This window comes from Dermacentor andersoni, chromosome 1, assembly GCF_023375885.2.
Source record: "Dermacentor andersoni chromosome 1, qqDerAnde1_hic_scaffold, whole genome shotgun sequence".
NCBI classification, from domain to species: Eukaryota; Metazoa; Arthropoda; class Arachnida; order Ixodida; family Ixodidae; genus Dermacentor; species Dermacentor andersoni.
In genome coordinates, this window is record NC_092814.1 from 43,431,921 (window position 1) to 43,455,102 (window position 23,182).

The 23,182-nt window shown below is 48.4% G+C and overlaps 1 protein-coding gene across 4 annotated transcripts in view; it reads right to left on the bottom strand.

Moving 5' to 3' along the window:
* Positions 1-23,182, bottom strand: part of Oga (O-GlcNAcase) — a 114,065-nt gene that overhangs the window by 65,786 nt on the left and 25,097 nt on the right. For 2 of the 4 annotated variants that reach the window (XM_055061405.2, XM_050193238.3), the window contains exons 8-10: positions 16,251-16,997; positions 15,731-15,787; positions 13,676-13,761 (exon numbers count right to left, since the gene is read on the bottom strand). In XM_055061405.2, the coding sequence (XP_054917380.1) occupies positions 13,676-13,761; positions 15,731-15,787; positions 16,251-16,997 (890 nt within the window). The remainder of the gene's footprint in view (positions 1-13,675; positions 13,762-15,730; positions 15,788-16,250; positions 16,998-23,182) is intronic. The other 2 variants (XM_055061406.2, XM_050193239.3) reach the window with 1 other exon arrangement.

Here is a 23,182-nt window from a genome sequence, read left to right on the forward strand (position 1 = left end):
CTCGATTTGAAGCAAACATGCCAAAATGTACAAGCTCACGTAAACCCCACGTGACATCCCTCTCAACCACTATAATCAATCAGTGCTGATGTCACATGAGAGGTACCATAGCGCAAAACAGGTAGTGCCACTGATTTTCCATTTTTGTCATTTTCTCGCATACAGAAGCTATGTTTCGCTACGAATGATGAATTCATTATTACATGAACCTAATCTTTCAATCTAGCTCAACAAAATATTTTCCTTTATTGTCCCTATATATGTCATTTACTGACACGAGTACTTATTTATCCTTTCCTCGGCGACTGCATTTCACCCACGAACAACTTAAAGTTACCACTCAGCACAAGACATGCCTGCATGACTGGAACTTACTCCAATGTTATCGTTGATTCTGTCATGCATGTTTTGACCAAACATTGTGTAATCAGATTGTATGTACTACATGAATTGTGTAGTACCTTCTTGAAGGCACACGGGCACCAGCAATTATGCTGGAATCTTTGACGAGTCATGTATAAAGGCCAATGCACTTCGACTCGATCAGATTTTAGACGATAGCCGACTTTGCTTACAGCTATCATGCTTTGAGTGTAACCTGTTTTCTGGGCTAAGTTTCGTCGAATGAAGAGTTATTTTCGCGATTACAGTTTTTGCTACTGTGTTTTCCAATGTCACTCCAATGTGACATATGGCAGAGATGCATTGTTGTGTAATGGAAGCCCCCCGGCAAGCCCATGCCATGAGGACATCGTCAACGTCGCCACAGGCCATCGAGCTAGCTGTAGGCTACAAAATTACCACCGGTGCAATGACTTCTACCGGAGACTTTCGGGAAGATCAAGACCAAGCCAAGAGCCGAAATGACAGCACCCGCGTCTCTGATTGTCCTGCAACAACCCAGGGAGCCATCGACCTTACGCTGATCATCAGCTAAGACCACCCTGAAAGCTGGATAGAGACATACGAAAGGGTCGCAACGTTTAATAACTGGAACTCTGAGGAGAAGTGCCATGTGTACTTCTCCATGGAAGACACTGCAAGGACCTGGTTTGATAACCAGGAGTCGACCCTAAAAACACGCGACCTGTTCTGCAATGGCTTCCTGCAGCCCTTTACTGTGCAAGGAAAGGGCGGAAGCTCTGCTAGAAGCCCGAGTGCAGCTCCCGAACGATAACATTGCCAGTTGGACGGCTATTCTGCCATGCTGACCTGAATATGTATGAGGAGAAGAAAGTTCGTTTCCTCATGTGGGGAGTGAAGCAAGACCTGTTCATTGGACTAATTCGCAACCCACTAAAGACCGTCGCGGAATTTTCATCAGAAGTCACTGCCATCAAGAAGACGCTGGAAATGCGTACCAGACAATACAATTGTCAGATGGTTACGCCAAAGTATGAGGTCCAAGCACTTGGCACCAACGACTTGCGCGAGACCAACCGAGCAATGCATGCAAAGAGCTACAGAGGATGTTTCCAAGGTCATAGCCTCAGTTGGCCTTGATCCCCGACTAGTGTGAGAAGAAATCCAGTGGTCATTGGGAGTTCCCAAAAGGCAGTCAGAATCGCCACGGCCCCAGCCTGAAGCAATGACCTACGCCATCTAGCACCTGCTGTCAGCTTCCTTTTCCGTGCCTGTGCCAGAGCCTGGTAATGCTGCAGTTCCATCGCCAGCAACCGCCTCCACTACCGTCAGCCAGTCCGCCTGTCAGCTCATGCAATACCCCGAGGAAGACATAAATGTGGCACGCCACCACCCACTTTGCTATCACTATGGAGAAGCGGACCACTTGTACCACTGGTGCCCATACCATGAGATGGGACTACCGAGGGTTTGCCATCAGTGCACCGCATTCACAGCTTGGCAAGTGACCACTTGACATTGCCAACTACAGTCGAACCCGACTATATCAAACCCGTTTACATCGAATTGTTCTGTATATAGAACAATTTCTGGACACGGTATAGTTACAATGAGTATATATATAGCAAAAATTACGCTTACATCGAACAAAAATAGCAGCGACTCCATATATATAGAACGTCAAGTGGCAGAAAAGTGCCCCCTGAAGTAGGCTTTCCCTCGCGGTGGCAGGGAAATCAGGCAGCGCGGCTCCATCCAACCACTCTCCCTACTGTGACCGCGCTGCCTCAGACGAGCCGTCGACACCGCCCTGCAAAAAATGATCCTGGCCCGCCCGAAGCCCTTCCTCAGACATCCAACCAGAGGCTCTTTTGCCCTCATCATGCAAGATGGCAAAAGTGCGAGTTGTCTCGCTGCTTTTTTGGTTCATTGTGTATGCGCCTTGCGGGCGCCTTCTCCTGCAGTGTTGTCATGATGAAGCGGCAGAATTCACCTTTTGTCGTGAAGCTCGAAATCATAAACTGGGCCGAACGTGGTGAGAAGTCGGATGAACCACATCGTGCGAGATTCCGAGGAGCATTCTCAGCAGAATCTTGAAGAATAAGGGGGACACAAGGGCTAAAGCGGCCAAACACTCGACCCGGTGCCCCTGGTGCCCGACGCATACGCATGGCCATGTACGAGTGGTTCATCTGAAATTGCTTCAGCCGTGCCGGCTTCCGCGTGTTCGGTGATGACTGTAAATTCTGATGAATGCGACAAAGCCGTTGCCGGTGTTGCCGATGTTTGCAGCGAGCTGTCAGAATTTCCGGAAGCTGTTGACGAATCAACGGTGGACGAGTTTGTGAGTGCAAATGATGGTATCGCGACCACGGGAGAGCCCGAAAACAATGACTACATTGCTGACATTGTATCGAGCACAAGTGAAAGCGGGCACAATGAGGAAAGCAATGACGGTCCTTTGCCCACATCGTCCGAAGTGATTGGTGCGCTCGCACTAGACCGGTGCTTCTGCGCAAATGCGGAAGGTTGCGGCCTCAGCTGCTCCGACTCCTTAGACAATATGGAGATGTGCGTGCGTCGCAGGCAGCGAAATTGCCCAAGCAGAAGAAAATGCAGGACTATTTCATGCGGAACTAAGCTAGTTTCATCAATAAAGTGACATTATAAATTGTATGTGCTTTTATGACATCCAATCATTTAGCAGGCTTGTATCAAATTACCGTAAAAACCGGAATATAGGTCGAACTTTTTTTCAAAAAAACCATTGCGAAAAGTCGACCCTCGACTTATATACCGGACATTGGCGGAAAAACTACGGAAGTCTTGCAACAATGGGCGGATGAAGTAAACAGCCGCCTTCGCCATCGCCATCATCAGCAGCGCGGCGTTAGTTCTTTATTCTATGGCGTGGCGACATTGTGGCACCGGCATTTTGCGTTTCCACTGTCGCAAAGTTATATTAATTAAAGGCTGCATTTTCATTTTGTTTCAAGATGAGCGGAAGCCGACGTCAATTCACCGTCGCCTTCAAGAAAAAGGCGATTGAGTACGCGGAAGCCCACGGCAACCTGGCAGCACAGCGCGAACTTGGAGTATCCGAAAATAGCATTCAGTAGTGGCGGAGGTAAAAGCAACGTATTACAACTTGCAGCAACCAAAAGAAAACGTCGTTTCGTGGCCGGATCACAGCGGACTGCAGAACTGGAAGGCAAGGTTGCGGAGTCCGTCCAAGAGCTGCGTGTAAGATCGCTGCCTGTTGTCGAATGCATTCGTTTGAAAGCGGTAGAGATCGCACACGCCTATGGACTGGACAGCGAGAAGCACTCGTCATCTGACTCTGTTCAAACGTGTTGCTCTGATTCGGAGTAGCGCTTGCGGACTTCGTGCCCTTCTGTGTACTGTACACCCGACGAATTTTTCACAGTATCGCGCGACCGTCGACCCGCGTATTTGTCAGCACCTTTTATGATCACGGCACGGTGCGGCGAAATAGCGAAAGTAAGGGCATGTGTACACATGCGCGTATCTCGTTTGTTTCGCTGCTCATCGCCGTTAATACGGTGTTGACAAGCACGCGGGTCGATGGTCGCGCGATATCGCTAAAAACATGGCCAGGTGCACATGCGAGCAGCATTTAAATAAATACTGTCACCATTGTGCAACCCGCTGAGTCGCATTTGTTTATAGGTAAGAGTGTAATGTCTTTCGGTACTTTTGCCACTGAAAAAGATTTTTTTTCATTTTTAGAATTCGTTAGTTGGGGGATCGACCTATATTCCGGTCCGACCTATAGTCCGGTTTTTACGGTATGCTCTATATCGAACTGATAGGCGCTTTATTGCGAGTTCGATATAGCCAGGTTCGACTGTACATCGCCGGAACGCAGCGGAGGCCCCAACGTTCTTCACGTTTGCCGTCACCAGTATGCTACCTGTCACTGCAGTGCCGACCATACAAAGGACCAGTCCGGGGCCGGTTCGTAAACTCGTATCCAGAAAACTAAAAGCAGAAACTGATGGAGGTGCAGTTTCTGTACGTTGAAATGCTGAAGATTCTCTGCCGCCGACGAAGACATCGAAAAGACTTTCGCAATGACTCTACTCCCCCCGAAGGAAGCCTCCAAGACAAGATAACGCCACTGTAACAAGCATGTGACACCCACTCAGGTATAATCTTCGTTGGCCCGCCAGGCTCGGTGGGCAACATTGGTCACCGCACCAAATAAACACCGACGAGCACAGCTGCTCGGCGGTCAGCCATCGTTCATCACCACCACACAGCAGAGCATCTAACGGAGCATGCCTCGAGCCCTCCCTCATTCACGAACCCTGACGAATAATGACACTGGCAACGAGTACCTACGGATCATCCCACGCCGCCGCGAGTGGCAGAACACCACCCCCCGTTGCTGCCGCCATGTCGCTGTACAGAAGGCTCTAGCAGTTCGAGGGACATGGGTCCGCCTGGCCAGTTCACGAGGATAAGCCCACATGTTCTTCCAGGCAAACGACACACCCGAGGCCAAACAGCAGGACATTTTCCTGGCCAGCTGCGGGACCCGCGTCTTCAGTCTCCTGCTCGACCTTCTCAGGCCAGCCACGCTGCATGTTAAAACTCTGGGTGAGCTGCTCACCATACTGCGCTCGCATTTCAACCCAGCACCGTCCACACTAATGGAGTGTTTCCGCTTCAACAACCGAAACCACTGGGAAGGAGAGACTCTTGGGCAGTTCGTCGCAGCTCTACGAGGGTTAGCGAGTGCCTGCGCCTTCGGGGACGAGCTGGACTCGCTGCTCCGGAACCGTTTTGTCTGCGGCATCAACAACCCTGCCATGCAGACTTGACTCCTGGAGCTTCCCGATCCCTCGCTGGACGACGCCGTGAAGGCAGCGCTGGCAATGGAAGCTGCTGCCAAGGACGCCGGCGAGACTGCCAGTGCGACTGGCTCACCATCAGCAGAAGTGGTGGTCAACAAGTTGGCGACAAAGGTCAGTACTATGGTCGCTGTGGTGGTGCCCACCTGCCTTCACAGTGCCAGTTCTCTCAAGCACAATGCTTCAAGTGTGGGAAAACTGGCATCTGGCCTGGGTATGCCGAAGGGGAAGGACGAACAGCGGACAGCAGCAGCAGCCTGGTTCAAGCCCAGGTTCCACACAAGCCCATGGCCAGGGTAGCCATCGCAAGGGTACGCGGCGAGGCCGTGCGGCAGCAGGCTCGAGTTCTTCCGCGGCCAGGCTCCACGTCTTGACTGAGGACCCGCCGATTTTCTACATGTGCGTTGTACTGTCGTCTGTGCCGCCGTACATGCTGACTGTCGAAGTCTGCGGGCACCCCATTTCCATGAAGCTGGACACAGGGGCCAGCATGTCAGTCATGGTCGGGAAACTGTTCAAGCGCACCTTCCCCAGCATGTCCGTCGAGGCTTCGAGCGTGATGCTGCGCAGCTACTCCGGGCAGCTCTCCCCGAGAAGTCCAAGGTCAGGCCCAGGTCAGTGTTCGCTTTGGCAACAGGGAGGCAACCCTTCCCCTTTACTTAACCAAGGGGTCGTCACCGACGCTGCTGGGCCGAAACTGGATTAATGCACTGGGCGTTCGTCTGCGAGAGTACCAGGAAGCCAGCCTGCATGTAGTGAGAGACATCCCCAGCCTCCTAACCGAGTTCAAATCCCTGTTCCAGCTAGGGGTGGGCACATTTGCCGGCACGACAGCTAGCATCTATGTACCTGAGGAAGCCCGGCCTCGTTTTTTCAAGCCTCGCCCACTGCCATTCGCCCTGAAGGATGGGGTCACCCAGGAGCTGCAATGGTTACAGCAAGAGGGCATCCTGGTGCCCGTCAAGACGTCTGAATGGGCCGCTCCTGTCGTACCAGTCCTCAAGCGAAATGGCAGTGTCAGGATCTGCGGGGATTTCAAGGTTACCATCCTCCCCGTCGCTACCGTTGTGAAGTACCCGCTGCCTCGGATTGAAGATGTCTGGTCAGCGTTGTCCGGTGGACAGAAGTTCACCAAGCTCGACCTCAGAGATGCTTACCAGCAGCCGGTGCTCCAGGATGCCTCCCAGAAGTATGTCACAATATCGACAACTTTGGGGCTCTTCCAGTACCTGCGCTTACGGTTTGGTGTAGCCTCAGCCCCAGCCATATTTCAGAGGGAGATGGACAACCTCTTCAGGGGCATGAGGCACGTGGCGGTGTACTTGGACATTCTGGTTACTGGCAGCGATGACTGGGACCACCTGCAGAACCTGCACAACGTCCTGGCACGACTGCAGGACGCTGGTCTCAAGCTCAAGCTGGAAAAGTGCATTTTCCTGGCCCCCAGTGTTGAGTACTTGGGACATGTCATTTCACAGGCTGGCCTAGCCCCGGCTCCCCGCAAAATTGATGCTGTGCTCAAGGCGTCTAAGCCCCAGAACAAGAAGGAGCTTCAGAGCTACCTCGGCTTCATCAACTTTTACAGGAGTTTCCTGCCGAACCTGTCGGAGGATCTACAGCTGCTCCAACTTCTGCTTCCAGATGGTCAGCAATGGGTCTGGAAGATGGAGCAGAACCGAGCCTTCCAGCAGAGCAAGGAGCTAATCAACAAAGCTCCAGTGCTGGTATACTTCTATCCTGCCAAGCCTGTCGTCCTGACTCTAGATGCGTCGCCGTACAGCGTGGGAGCCTTCCTGGCGCACCGGACAAGGATGGCCAGGAACGCCCTGGGTCGTTTTGCTTCTGATCAGCTTCATGCTGCACAGCAACGCTACAGCCAACTGGACAAGGAAGGCCTGACCCTCATGTTCGGGGTCGCAAGCTTCCACCAGTATCTGTGGGGCCGTAAGTTCGAGGCGGTGATGGACCACAAGCCCCTGTTGGGGCTGCTGGAGCCTGACAAGGCAGTTCCCGTGCAGGCATCACTTTGAGTGGTACACTGGGCCTTGAGGCTGGCAGCTTACAGTTACCTGGTGGTTTACTGTCCCGGCAAGGACCTGGGACCTGCTGATGCCCTGAGCCGCCTGCCTATGCCAGAGGTGCCTGATGCTGTTCTAGAACTTGCTGAAGTGTTCATGCTGGAGCACGCGTACCCGGAGGTACTCTCCAGATCTGCGGTATCGCAAGTGACCAGCCAGGACCCAGTCCTTTATCAGCTGGTCAAGACGGTGTGCAGTGGGGAGGAATTGGTTCAGCGGGCCTATAGCCACAAGGCCACCAAGCTGAGCTTGCAGCAGAGCTGCCTGCTGTGGGGTTGCAGGGTGGTAATCCCACCAAGTCTCCGGTCCAGGGTCCTGCAGTTTGGTGATCCCACAAAGGCTCCGGTCCAGGGTCCTGCAGTTGCTGCACGTGGATCATCCTGGCGTGGAAAAGACCAAGATGGTGGCCCGGTCCCACGTTTGGTGGCCTGGCCTGGACTAGGACATCGCTCCCATGGTGCAGAGCTGCTAAGTCTGCCAGGACCATCAGTGGGCCTCACGTCATGTGGAAATCACCCCCTGGCCATTCCCACTGCATGTGGCCATTCCCGCCTGCATGTGGATTTTGGGGGGCCCTTCAAGGGCCATTACTTCCTGGTGGTGGTGGTGGACGCCTTTTTGAAGTGGGTGGAGGTTCTACCTGTCACCACTCCATCAGTAGGCGCAATAACTGAGGTGTTGTGACATGTTTTCGCTGCCCAGGGGTTGCCACATGTCATCAGATCAGACAATGGTCCTGCTTTCGCCAGCACAGAGTACCTGGCCTGGCTGACGAAGAACAGAATCCGCCCTACCACCCCGCTCAAGAAAAGACAAGCTCAAGACAAGCATCAAAGACAAGCTCAAGAAGAGCCAGACTGGGGATTTCCAGACGCAGATTGCCCGGATACTGTTCCAGTACCGGATCATGCCCCTTGTCTCCACAATGTCACTGGCTGTGCCCCCATATGAGCTCCTGCTGGGTCGGTTGGTCAAGACACCCTTGGAAGCCTTGCAACCGGACCTCCGATCCACAGCGCTCCTGAAGCAGCTGAAGCAGAAGGTGGCTGCTGATCGAGGGTGCCGTCCCGGGCCTTTGCTGGAGTTGGGAGCTCCAGTCTTCGCCAGGGACTTCCGTCCTGGCCCACCGTGGTCCGCCAGACAGGTGGTGTCTCCTTCCAGCACCTCATCGCTGCTCATCCGCATGCCAGACGGGGCCACATGGCACCGGCGCGCCGACCATGTTAGGCCTCGCCTCGGAATCTGGCTTGCACCCTTGACTGCCACTTCAGAAGTCCAGCCCGCAGGAATAGCGGCAACACCAGTCACTTCCAACGGAGCACCGCCCACCTCGGAGGCGGCAAGCGTTGCCAGTGGTGCGGCACCCGTAGGGCCGGTGTCAAGTCTGGCACCACTCGCAAGGCCGGCCATTGTGGACCCTCCGGACGGAGTGAGGTTGGTTCAGGCAGCACCCGGCCAGTCAACACCGATGCCCAGGCGGAGTACTCGACCGTGGAGGTCACCGAACCGTTACTCGCCTGGACAGCAGGCACCGTCGACTTGGCTGGGATGGCGCATGAGCCTTATACTTTGAACTGGGACGTTTTTTTATTAACAAACAAACTGGGGGTAAGGGGCTGTAACAAGCATGTGACGCCCCCTTGGGCATAATCTTTGTTGGCCCACCAGGCTCGGTGGTAAAACATTTGTCACTGCACCAAATAAACATCGACGAGCACAGCTGCTCAGCGGTCAGTCATCGTTCATCACCACCACGCTGCAGAGCGTCTGTCTAACGGAGGGTGCCTCGAGCCCTCCCTCGTTGACGAACCCGGGTGGATTGTGACAGCTGCCTAAAGGAGGCCTGACTGCCCGACGTAACATCACTACGACAATGCGGCGTAGTCGTGACTTGATGCAGTGCCTTAACTGCGACACAAGACAAAGAACCACCGACCTCGGTGTGCTTCTTGAGTGCCACGAAGTCACAGCTCTTGTAGACACTGGAGCCGACTACTCCGTCAACAGTGAATTATTCGCTGCGAAATTGAAAATCAAACCTGCATGGGACAGCCCACAAATTCGGACAGCTGGAAGACACCTGATAATGCCGACTGAAATCTGCATATTCTGTGACGTTCGTTGTCCTCCAACAGTGCTCACGAGATGTAGGTAATTCTCAGCATGGACTTCCTGAGCCAACACGGCGCAATCATTGATCTGAAGTCCAAGTCGATAATGATATCTGAAGGCCATGTGATGTCGCCGAAGAGCTCTCTGAGACACTATGTCTTGAGTGTGCTCCTGTCAGTATCCCACCTCGCTCCAATATGATCATTTCCATCGGCACCAAAACACGGGAAGACATGGAAGGCATCATCGAGGGCGAGCAACATTTGCTGCTAGGCTACAAAATTTGTATCGCAAGAGGAATCGCTCGAATGCACAGAGGAAAAGTAATACTGACAAACTTCAGCCAGGAGTACGAACACCTCAACAAGGGCAGAATGATCGCATATATTCAGGAAATTGTGGAAACCAGCAATGCATTTGGCCTCTCGGATTCTGCCACATTTACCCCAATGGCCACAGCTCCCGAACCACCCTTCGACATCAATCTGAGTCTCCCCACGAGTAAGCAGCAACAACTCAAAAGCCTTCTCCGATGATACAAAGACTGCTTTTCCAAGTCATTGAGGATTCGACAAACACCAGTCGCTAAGCATGGCATAGTAACCAAAGAATGGACTTGGCCACTCCGTCAGAGTCCATACAGAGTTTCGATGTGGGAGCGAGAAACCAGAATGCAATAAATCAATGAAATGCTACACAATGAAATCATCCACTTTTTGATGAGCCCGTGGGTATCTCCTGTAGTTGTGGTGAAGAAAAAGGATGGAACTCTGCATTTCTGCGTAGATTATCGTCGGCTGAACAAAAGCATGAAGGACGTACACTGGCTCCCATGGATAGATGAGGCACTGGACCGGCTCTGCAACACTCAGTATTTCTCATCGATGGATCTCAAGACTTGCTACTGGCAAAAAGAAGTTGACGAGAGGGATTGTGAGAAGACCGCTTTCATCACGTCGGACAGCCTCTACGAGTTCAACATGCCATTCGGACTGTGCTCGGCACCTGCAACATTTCAACGTGTGATGGGCATGGCATTAGCAGGGTTGAAGTGGCAGACCTGTCTCGTCTACTTTGATGATGTCGTCGTTTTTGCTGGGAATTTCGAGGATCGGCTTCGGACAGTACTAGAGGCTATCAAGTCATCAGGGCTCACTCTGAAGCTGGAGAAGTGTCGCTTTGCCTACAGGGAGTTTCTGTTCCTGGGCCACGTCATCAGCAGATCTGGAGTGCGTCCTGATCCGCAGAAGATATCTGCCATCGCTGACTTTCCACAGCGCGCCAACAAGAAGGAAGTGCACAGATTCCTTGACCTGTGTGCTTATTACAGGCGCTTCGTCAAAGAAAAGCTTTTCACGCATTGCCAAGCCGTTGACATATCTAAAAATCTGACGTCGAGTTCAAGTCGGAAACGCTGCAAATCGAAAAGCTTAGACGATGCTTGCAGTCACCACCAGTACTCGCCAACACCAAAATCCACACCAATGCAAGTAGCCTAGGCCTCGGCAGCATCCTAGTCCGAAAAAAGAAAAAGTTATGGGGTTTAACGTGCCAAAACCACTTTCTGATTATGAGGCACGCTGTAGTGGAGGACTCCGAAAATTTTGACCACCTGGGGTTCTTTAATGTGCACCTAAATCTAAGTACACAGGTGTTTTCGCATTTCGCCCCCATCGAAATGAGGCCACCGCGCATCCTAGTCCAAAGAAAAGACTGATTTGAAAGGGTCATTGCTTATGCCAGCCAGTCACTATAAAGAGCTGAAGCCAATTATTTGATGACAAAAAAAGAATGCCTTTCCATCATTTGGGCTACCACAAAATTCCACCCTTGCCTATATGGCAGGCCCTTCAAAGTCGTAAGTGACCACCATGCCTTATGTTGGATGGCAAATTTAAAAGACCCTGCGGGACACCTCGCGAGATGCAGTCTCGGACTCCAGGAATTTGACATCGCCGTCATCTACACGTCGGGGCAGAAGCACTGACTGCCATCACGCACCCCTATTGACGCGCCACCGCAAGATGCCGATGCCGCCTTTCTGCGAACAATAAGCACGGAAGACTTCACTGAACAGCAACGAGCAGATCCAGAGCTAAAAAACCTCGTCAAGTCTTTGGAAGGCAACACCAACGTTGTCCCTAGGGCATTTAGGTGAGGATTGTCTTCACTTTCCAGGCAAAATGATGTACTTAAAGCAGAACTCACCAGTCCATGCCAACTGCCTTCTTATTGTTCCCTCAGCACTGCACCCAGAGGTACTGCATAGCCTACATGACGATCCGACTGCTGTGAACCTCGGGTTCTCCCGTACACTATTAAGGATACAAGAAAAGTATTAGTGGTCGTGCCTGGCCACCAACGATGCCCACAACAACAGGACATGCCGAGGCTGCCAGCGATGCAAGACACCCCAAACAAGGCCAGCGAGATTGCTGCAGCCGATCGAACCACCTTGCTGACCATTTCAGCAGATCGGAATGGACTTGTTGAAGCCATTTCTGATGTCAACGTAGGGGAATAAGTGGATCATCATGGCTACTGACTACGTTACCCGCTACGCCGAAATGAAAGCCCTACCCAAAGGTACTGCGGCCGAAGTGGAGAAATTCTTTATCCGAGAGCATCCTGTTACGACGTGGTGCCCCAGAAGTCTTAACCACCGGCAGAGGAACTGCTTTTACAGCGGAGCTTACTCAAGCCATCCTGCAATACAGCCAGACAAGTCTTTTCAGGACGACTGCCTACCAACCACAGATGAATGGCCTTACCGAGTGCCTGAATAAGACTCTCGCTGACAAGTCATCCATTTACATCACCGTCGAACACAAGACCTGAGATCTGGTCCTTCAGTGTGTAACCTTCGCTTATAACATGGCGGTGCAAGAAACAACACAGATCAAGCCATTCAAGCTGGTTTACGGAAGGAAACCAACAACTCTCCACGCCGTGCTACTGCACGTCACTGAGGAAGACAACCTCAATGTCGCAGCCCATCTCCAGTATGCTGAAGAAGCCTGAAAGCTCGCGCCCCTGCGCATCAAGAACGAGCAGAGGACGGACCAACAGCCAGCACTACAACCTTCGACGATGCTATGTGGAATACCAGCCCAGTGACTGTGTTTGGATCCCGATATGCTGACAAGGACTTAGAAACTTTTGCAATGCTATTTCAGGCCCTACAAGTTCATCAGACACATTGGCACACTGGACTATGAGGTCATTCCAGATGGCATTTAACAATCACAACGGCACTGCGCACGACCTGTTAAGTACTCGCATGGAGTTCACATCTTTAAAATTTGACAAAACTGCAAGAAAAATTCAAAATTCATTCTTCTGCTGTACACTTTTTGTCATTTGCATAGCAAATGTGCTGAAACTAAATTTTGAATCAACAGAATTAATTGGCGCCTGAAGGAAATATAAGCTACTGAATTTGAAATTCACCCCATGAGCGTTAGGCTTAGATCTGCAGACTACCTAATCTTGAAAACAGTAAGCGATACAGAGAGCCCACTTACAATATCTTGTTTATTTAAAATCAGCAACGGACCTGAAGTTGTCCATGTGGTGAACCGTAAGCATTTCTACGCCTGCTGATGAACTTTGGGACTTCATTTCTTTGTTGCTTTTCTGTGTGCTTCAGTTTTTGGCTCTCGTGTTTGTAGCATGGGGACAATGCTATTTAAGAGGAGGGCACTGATGTGTATACTTATTTATGCTTTTCTCGGGTACTGCATTTCACTCACTAACAACCTAAAGCTTTCGCTCGGTGCAAGACATGCCTGAATGATTGGAACTTACTCGAATGTTATCATTGATTCTATCTGTTCTGTATGCTGTCACCAAACATTGTGTAATAAGATTGTACACACAAGATGAATTGTGCAGTACTTTCTAAAATGCACGTGGGCACCAGCAATTACGCTGCGTTTGTCTCGCCCATGCGTTTGACTCGCAGATCAGATTTTTGACAATCACAGAATCTGGTCACCACTATCGTTGTGCTTTGAGTGCAACCCGTTTTCTGGGCAAAGATTCGTTAAATAAAGAGTTAATTTCGTGATTCAAAGTTTTGGCTACTGTGTTTTCCAGCGTCGCTAAATATGACAGTATTATAACTTGCAAAGTATGAGGCCGTACTGCTCTGAAAGAATAATAAGACAACAGTTTTGAAATTTGAACAGAAAATGCACCATGCAGAGTTAAAGCAAATACAATACATTTCCAAAATAGACGTACCTGTAGCTCAGCTGTCAACCCACCCCGAAAGAGCCAAGGTTCTTGTTCGCCACTGATAAATGCTTCCTTGTAGCCCTTTGAGAACCCTGTACAATGCAAGAAAAGCATGGTGGAGTTACTTTATGTGCACAACAATGGCAGCTAAGGAATAAAAAAATTCCCTCAGCCTGTCCAAACATTGCGGCAAAGCACGGCAGAGCAACACAGACGCGCGTACACACAGACCCACACACAATGAGGCAAACAGGAAGCAAAAGCAGTTCCCTGTTAGTCCAGTCTGTGTTAATAGACCCACAACTGCACACCGCAACTATCCAGCACCCTAGAGAAAGCTTATCTCACTGGGCTAAGGAATGATGGCACATGTCACAGTACAACATACTTACTGTTATGCAGAAAAAGTGCACACACCTTTTTGAAAGAGCGCAAGGCTGATATTGCCAAAGAAAATACAGGAGACACAAATGTTCTCAGCATGTTATAAAAGCGTTACTTTGTACTCCAATTAGTGAATTGCTTATCACATGGTTAATTTAATCAACTCAAGAATCCAGGACACTTCACCAGTTCTCAAAGGCTCAGTCAGTAGCTGTTCCCTGTCGAGAATGTTTGCCTTGCTTTTAATGCGCGTTTCAGTTAAATCTTTCCTTACTAAGGTATCCAGAATATATACCTTAAAGGTCTGATCTTTCTCAGTGTTACTTTTGTTTACTGTTCTCATTAATTCCAGGGCAAGGTCCTCACTAGAAGAAAAAAACTGTACTTGGCCAACATGGAGTGGCTGCAAATATGTGTGAAAATATATACCAAACTTTGAAGCTGCTCCAATTTAACAAAAATGGGTTATGAACAAATAAACTGGAAAAAGATAATACATGGAAGCAGCAAATTTTTTAGATGCACTAATAACTGATGGAGCTTTACATTCCAAAGCAAGATTTGGGCTATGAGACACACTGTAGTGAGGGATCTGGGGTCAAGCACCCAATTATCTTTCACTAGTATAGGTTGGCAATGCTCCATACAGGTCTGTGTTATACCTTTGCTACTATTGCATAGCCAATTACTTTTTGGTCAATAGTTACAGAAAATAACCACAGAATTCAGACTTAGTCTGGCAGTCTTGTTCGTGTGATGAAACACAGTACACATTAGCAGAACATTAATCTGGCATGATTCTTGTGAGCCACAAAATGGGCAGCAGATGTACAATAGCTATGGATGTCCCTTTATTGAAACTCAAATACAGCCTCCAGCACAGAATTCCTTTATACTGCAAATGCTCGAGTTGATATAGCCATTAATGATGTGAAGGTTTGGACTGCAAGCACAAATAAGCATAGGTCTCCCGACTCATACAAATCTTTTGGCCTAATTTTTTGGAGTGCAGAAAAGTTAAAGACAATAACGAGTAAAGGAAACTTACAAAATAGGAGGAAGCAACCTTACCACTTTAATGCAGACAGGAGGTGGTACTGCTCAAAAATATGCAATCATACCATGTAAACAAATGACAATGTGCACATTCAACCAAAGGCACTTTAAGGATCATAGCAAATGTTCTAACAGAGGCCAACCAAACAATCATGATGGACTTCCCGTACCATTTATCGAAGATACATTTTTCTTGTGAATAGAGTTGCAATCATGACCCCTAAAGTTCTCTGGTATACTCTTATGCACCTACACAACGGTAACAAAAGCACTCGCTGCACAGCCCTTCTGCCCACTTTTGGATGCAAGTGAACAGCATGGCTGGCATGCTGTTCCATGTTGGCCATAAGAACAACTGGCACTACTGCTCGAAAAGCACTGCACACAAAAACAAGTTGGGGTGGGGAACACATGGCAACCAATGGCTACAGAAGCTGCCTAGTGAGTGCGCCAAAGTAGTGTCAATCGTAGACCTAAGCAGAAGGGAATGCATGTCATTTCACCTGAGGACCAATGGAAGTGGACCATAGACCAAAGGTCTGAGGTCAATGTGATTAACTGCCTCGCTCGAAATGAACACCACATGGACAAGAAGAAAGAGAAGAATCACCGGGTGCGTACATGAGAACGAAGGCGAGGCAAAGCCCAATGGAGAAGAGCACGGCACGTCTCCCAGAGCTAGGCAGAACATGAAGAGACAAGAGAGGAGACTTGGGTTAGAGCAGCAGGGGCCACGTCTGTCCAGGCAAAACTCCTCCATCGCAGCACCGGTCAACCAGTATTGAGGCAGCACAAGCAGGACAGAGAGGCTGCATTCCTCCCCAGAGCGAGGGTCATAACAGCCAGCAAGTTACTCAGCATGTAACAAGAGCATGCTAGAAACAATGGGTAGATGCAGAACAGAATCGATTAATCATTTAACAGTCATAAATACAAGCTGCCAGACTTGGTCCGTTAACACAGAACAAAACTTAAATTTAAATTTAAAATTTAAAATTAAAGTTCTTTTTGTACCAACATTGCCCTGCGAATCATATCTAGCCAGACCCATGTCTGCTGCTGCCAGGACTTTAATAAATGTTCTCTGTGCCTTCAGAAGACAAACTAGGCCTGTAGCACATCGCTTCAGTGGCTCACTCACCTATCCATTTGACATAAGAGTTGAGCAATGAGATGACACCCTTGATGTCCCAGAGGTATGGGTACAGGTCATATAGCAAGGCTCGGTTGGGCACAAATGTTAGCCGTCCAAACAGCCGTCCAACAGCTTGTGTCATTTGGTCAAACTTAGATGCCCGTTTGCGCCACTCCTCGAGCTCAGCCAGCCCTGCTTCAGAATCTGCATTTCCATGCTTGCAGCGCTCCCATACAACATGGCCATTGACACGGAGCCAGTGGAATTCCTGCAGGAAAGCAATTCCCTGGTTTCCATGCTCGAAAGGCAAATAGAACAGGTCCACCAGAAGGGCAAGGTCTTCCAATGTCAACTGCCGTGTGTCATCTATTGGCTCTTCTGTTTGCATGGCTTCACTGGACGAGTGGCAGTCCATGGGCTCCAGTGGAGTCGAAGGCAGCTGTACAAGTGAGTTAACCAACTCACTTGACAGTGGCTGGAATGCAGACGCCTCATCAATATTGCCGCTACTTGCTACAGGGGCACTGGTACTGGCATTGCCACCTGGCGGGGTTGGTGTGCCTCCACCAGCCAGAAAGGCACCAGACAGAAGCCGTCCATACGCACTCTTGGTCCGGTAGAACTCGGGCAACCAGTCAACAAGTGCAGCTCGCAGCGCTTTGCGTGGGTGGTATGCATGTGGTTCCAAGTGAGAGGTCATTTCTTCTGTCTCACCCTCAGTTTCAAGCCGGATATCTGCACTCACAGACTCATCTGAAACAAACATGCTCCACTCAATATTGGTCCACATGACAGAGGCACTACTATGCACCGAATATATCCCCTTCAGGTGCTATGTGCACAATTGTGGGTGCCAAAATTGCCCATCAAAAGCAAAAGCACCAGTGAAAATGCCAATATTTAAAACATGTTGCACACATCTTAAAATACTTCTCACTGAAATTGTGCTGCAAGTTCGAAAAAAGAAAATGTGTACAGTGTTCTAGTAAAACGAGTTGGAAGGTAGACAACAGGGTGTTTCTCAGTGACAATACGTCGACATGTAGAGAGTTCATTTTTTCCATTGTTTTTCATTATGTTTTACATCAGACATGATTTTTCAACTGACAAAATCGGTGTCTTCCATGTGTGCACTAGACATTAAATAGTTAACACTCTGATATCACACATAGAGAGTACTGAGCTGTTGAGAGTACTCACATCGAGTTCAGATTTTTTTTAAACCTGACAAAACTCCAAGAAAAACTGAAAATTTCTAATTCATTTTTCTGCTGCACACTTTATGATATGCATAGAAAATGTGCTGAAACTAAATTTTTAATCTCGAGAATTAATCTGCACCTGAAGGAAATATAAGCAGCTGAATTTGAATTTTGCCCCATTAATCTGAAAACTATTCTTCAAAACAGCAAGCAATACAGAAAGTCTACTTAAAATCCTTTATTAAGACCAGCAATGGCATGGTTAACATAGTTTGCCCTCAGGAAATAGTATTACGTCTCAGAACGAACATATTCCAACTTGTGATCCTGCTGGAACAAGCGAACAAGCTCCATTACACACCCAGGAGTGCAACTTTCTTCTATACATGCCCATTGCCTCCGTAATTTTTAATTCCACTTAGCAATGGATTAGTAAGGTGGGCATGACAAGCTCTTTCTGCCAAGCATCTCCACAGTGGCAATACAAAAGCTGACTATTGTGTAGTTGGGTGGTTAGACGTTTCTAGTTTTGCTCCATTTTTATCAATCACATAGCCATAAGGTTAGGGGTTCTACGTTTTACCTCATTTAAATCTGTCAACTGCAGCACTTACATAACCTGCCCAAAGCAACTGTCTGTAGCAGCGCTCTTGGCATTTGCTCTAGACCATCTAGAAATTATAGTCAAGTCTGAAGAGAAACATTTTCATATCAGAGTTGTTGCCTTATCTCGGGCTCTAGCTTTACTGTGACCAGTCGGAAACAAAAAATTATAAACTTCGTTTTGTGAAGGCTAAGTTTATTATAAGTTGGCTTCGCTGATGATGCAGCATACTTTTATGGTAAGGTAAAAAAAAAAAAAAAAAGTCCTACTTAACTTCTAAACGCAGTGTAGTGCAGATCAATATCCTTGCCATAGTAGTTCAAACAATGACACTCGAACCTTGTTATAACAAAGTTGAAGGGGGAGCCAAAATTACTTTGTTATATCTGTTACTTCATTATATCCATTATTGCCATTTACTGCAATATATGCCCAATGGGGTGTGCAATTGTAAACATTAAAATAAGAAGATGGCATTGCAGGCCGCGGAACCGCTACACGGCCACACATGCGATGAATTTTGAATAAAACAATGCAAGAATCTCCGGCGTGTGTCAGGCCACATGGCCTTTAGCTCTTGATTCCTCTGTCTGTAACAAAGAAAGAAAAAAATAAACTTCAAATTATGAATTACTTGGCACCAGACAGCCTTTAGACACCTGCACGCGACATGCGACAGCCTTTAGACACCTGCTTTCTGTTCCACTGTGATGGTCTTTTGCATCTGCTTTCCACTTGGCTCGTCGCGGCCGAGCAGCACGTGGCACACAACACATTGCTCTGCTATGTGATCGACGAGGCAAGGGAACTTGGCTGGGTCAGCTCGTAGCTTCCGAGATTGCACCACTGGCAATGCGATCTAGGAGGCCATGCCCAGCTGCCAGCCTGCGTGGCGAGCCGCATTGAGAAGTGAATGCACAGCTTGGGCATGACCCCCGAAACTGCGCCAGGGAGATCTCGAAGGCTAGGTCCAGCTGCAGCTGCCTGCGCGGCGCGCCATAGAGAAAGAGAGAAGTGAATGCACTAATCCTTCACAACGTCACGCTTAGCAGTGCAGCATGATGCAACTCGCATGGGACCCATGAGATTGCATCAGGAAGATCTTGGAAGCGATGCCCAGCTGAACTGCACAGCAGAAGCGAATTAAGCGATCGTTCGCACAGCTGCGTATAGCCATGGCGCGGCTCAAGCAGCCAGGCACAAGCAAGAGAGAGGTCAGTGGAGAAGTGCGATACTGCTTGTGCGCAGCTTTGCGCGGCAGTGAGAAAGACCAGTTTGCCTCAATGGCGTATTCGACGTGGGCAAGTGGGAGTTTTGAACTGCCGTGGCGAATGAGTGCTGAACCCCACGTAAAGCAATGCATTTAGTGGGCAACAGTTCAGTATTTTTTGGTTTCGGAGACGAATCTAGTTTGTTATATCCATTGGCAGGACAATTTCACTTCATTTAAACAAGCTTTCAATATTAACACCAATCTTTATGAGAATTTCAGGGGGAATTTCATTTACTTAGTTATATCCATTATTTCGTCATATCCTGTTTCGTTATAACAAGGTTCGAGTGAATATTAGAAACCTGATGCCCCAAGTAGCATAAAAGCTATGAGGACACTTTTGAAATACCGGTTTTCTGCAAAAAAAATTCCATTTTTCATTTTATGTTTTTATGCAACCCCACCCACTTCTCTACCTATTGCTAAACGATCATGGCTCTACTTTGTACTGTTCACAAACCACAGGCTAATTTGTAGCGTACAACATACTTGGTGAAACTAACGAATTTTGGTTTTAACTTTTAATTAAACGTAAAATTCCAAGCAAGCACCCCTACTTGTGCAAGCGCCCGCCTCCCCTTTCGAGTGATTTGTAATTGGCGCCAACTACCGAGCAAGAGCCCCGTCCCTTTCTTCAACCTGTTCACTGCTTCATGCATTTTCACCTGACAGCTAGGCTACAGTTTTCTTGTCAACTTTTTACAAAAATGCATACTAAATTACATAAAATGACGCAATTTAGTGCAAACAAAATTTATTGCTTAGACGCACTTCTGCCAATGCCCGATAGTTCACCATAGCCAGGTACTGTACCAGGTGCAGTGAAATCTCGATATAACAAACTTCAGGGGACTACAGTAAATTGTTCGAGATTCTGAAAGATCGTTATAGTGAAAGCCCCAAAATTAACCATTCCACTGATTAACCCATCAGTACCTAAGTTGGCATCATATGAGCTATCCACAAAAGTGACACTGTTGGCTCTCGACACGCGCTGTTGCTATTTTCGATAGATTCTGCGGCCATGCACTACTGAAGCATCATATAATAAGTGGCGCACGCATAGCAGACGCTGACACCGAGATAACTACTAACAACAGGTAGCTCCACGTCGCCTCCAAAGCGCAATGTTTTCTATCTCTTTGTTTATTTTTCGAATTTCTTGCCGTGGACACCACAACTGTATCGCTCGAGGCGAACACCTGAACTATGTCGAATCGCAAGTGGGCATAAATGACACCGTCTGGAAATTGCAAAGTGTGACTGTGTGGCATCCCCGCAAGTACGGAGGTTACATTTCACCGCACACGAAGCTAGTACATCCACAGAAAGAAGCGCGAAAGAGGTGTGCACAGAAAGAAGGATGAAAGAAGGAAGAGATGTGCCTCCATCGCTAGGCAACACTTTTCTGGGTAGAGCATGCGCTCGCAAAACCTGATACTGTACGCCCTCATCTCCGCTCGCCCGCATTCTTTTTTTCTCAGGCACAGTCTCAGGTTTGCCGAACCATGCACTGCGACGTCTGCTCTCTGCGCCTTGTCTGCTAATCTACTGTTTCAGCTGCCGTGAAGGACACACCATAGTCTAAGAATCCCCAGATTTCGGAATATTAGTTCGTAGTACTAAGGCATTGTTAACATCACAGAGAAACTGAATAACGATCGTTATTCTGAAAGGGTTGGTATTCTGAAGTTTGTAGTACTGAAATATTTTTACATTGAAACTATAAGAAGTCAGCAGGGTAATTCAGAAAAGTTTGTTAATTTGAAAATTTTGTTCATGTGGTTTCGTAGTAACAAGGTTTCACTGTATCTGCATAGCCACAGCCTTCATCAGTCACCATTTTGGTCAAACATGCAAAGCGTCACATAGGGCAAGACACAGGCTGCGACCTTGTGTGCAATAGGCACGTGTCGGAGTCCCCGACTTGCTGCATACGACGATTCGGGACACATGGTACGAATGAGCGAGCAGCGAACTGGCACCCCTGCATGGACGCTTGGAATGACTTCGCCAAGACCGTGAAAACAAACGAGTTTGCACAGTTCTCTTGTTTTAAACAAAAGATGCCAATATAAACACAACTATCTGAACATCGTAGACGTGTTTCCACATGGCCACGTCTGCTGTGTTGGCTCCGTTGACAGCCGCCAATGACTAGGAGCCGGCAGGCCTAGCTTGCTGGGCAATCGAATAAGAGACCAGTGGCGCTTCCGACACGATTGCATGCAGCTCGTAATAAAGCGTCTATGTTCGTCAGCACTATGTGTACACAATTATGTTGCGCTTATACGGGTGTCACACAGCGCACTTTTGATCGCGATCAAGCACGATCCGGATTAAATTTCTCGGTCGTGAATGGCTCCTATGCACAAAATGCGCAAGAGAGCCAATCGTAGTTAAAAATTTTGATCCGAATCGGTGCCAATCACGATCAGAAGTGTACGTGTGACATCGGTATTAAATTGCAATACATTTGATTTTATAGACGCCGACGGAAGCGAACAAGCAAGCCAGGTGATTGCAAGCCAGCCACCGATTGCTGGGAAACGGATAGGCCTAGCTCGTTGGTTGCCAGATCCGTGGCCGGCAACCCTTGAATTTCACTCCGCAACCGAGCAAGCCCCCCCTCATAAACTTTCTTGGATTATCTTTCATCATAGGAGGGATGTGTTTGCTTGGAATTTTACGGTACTTTCTCTTCTTTCGTATTTCTTATTGCTCACAAGCAGTAGGCAGTCATCTGCTGTCATCATCAAGCAGTAGGCAGCAGTAGGCAGACATCTGGTGGTAAGAATTTGTTACTATGTCAAATGTTTACACCTGTACAGACTTATATGTGCACCAAAATTTATAACTTGTTTGATGCAGCATTGTACCATATAAGAAGATGCCATTCAGAGTAAATGTTGAGGGAACGAGTGCATTCTGCAAGGTTGCAAATTACATTAAAGATAATGTTTACTGTGGCTGTAAGTATAGTAAATGATATCCATGAACCATGATATTCATGATTGCATAGTGTCAGGTTAAAGTAAAAAGAATGCTACGAAACTAGATAAATCAAGCATGCAAATGTCTAATTGCTTTTGCACGTGGCATAAAACTAATAGCATTAAATCCCGCAGCATTATGCACTTAAAACCATCTTATTTGCACATGCAGCAAGGGTATAAGTCACTAAATGTCTGTGGCCCCACATCAGAGAGCAGAGCCATCACGACTACTGTGCTCCTTGAGCCACAGCCTTGCATAGGGCAAGAGTAGATATGCCAATGTACTCCTCTCCTTTCTGCATATTGCAAAGTAAGTTGCTTCATAAAGGTGCATACAAACTAGCAGAAAAACGTGCGCAGTGAAAGCTGCCTCACGGCAACTTTTTCGTGCCGCGGGCTGGATCGGTCCTGGACTGATTTTTTCGTGGCTTCCTGCGGCAGCAAGTGAGCCACGAACGCCGGAGACCAATGAGAGCGGCCCCTTCAGTGACGGGCGGTGGGGAAACTGGTTTCATGCAGACTCGCCTGACCGCTCGATTTGTACTCATATGTGGTATCAGCCAGTGCACTTGTTTCGTACTACCATCTGCTCTCGTCAGCTGTCGCTCGCGCTTCTTTTGATTGTCATGGTATGCAATTGTTTTTTACAATGACGAGTCTAAACCGAGACATCCCAATGGAAAGGTTTTTGAGACAGTGCACCATATATCAGATTCTGTACGAGATGACGGAGCCTGAATGTAAGGACGCTGAGGCAACACACAGTATGTCATTCTTCTTGTCTTCTGAATGCAACGATGGCGCGAAAGAAGTGAACACACCAACATGATTATGATTAGTGATAACGTCATTCTCATAACACA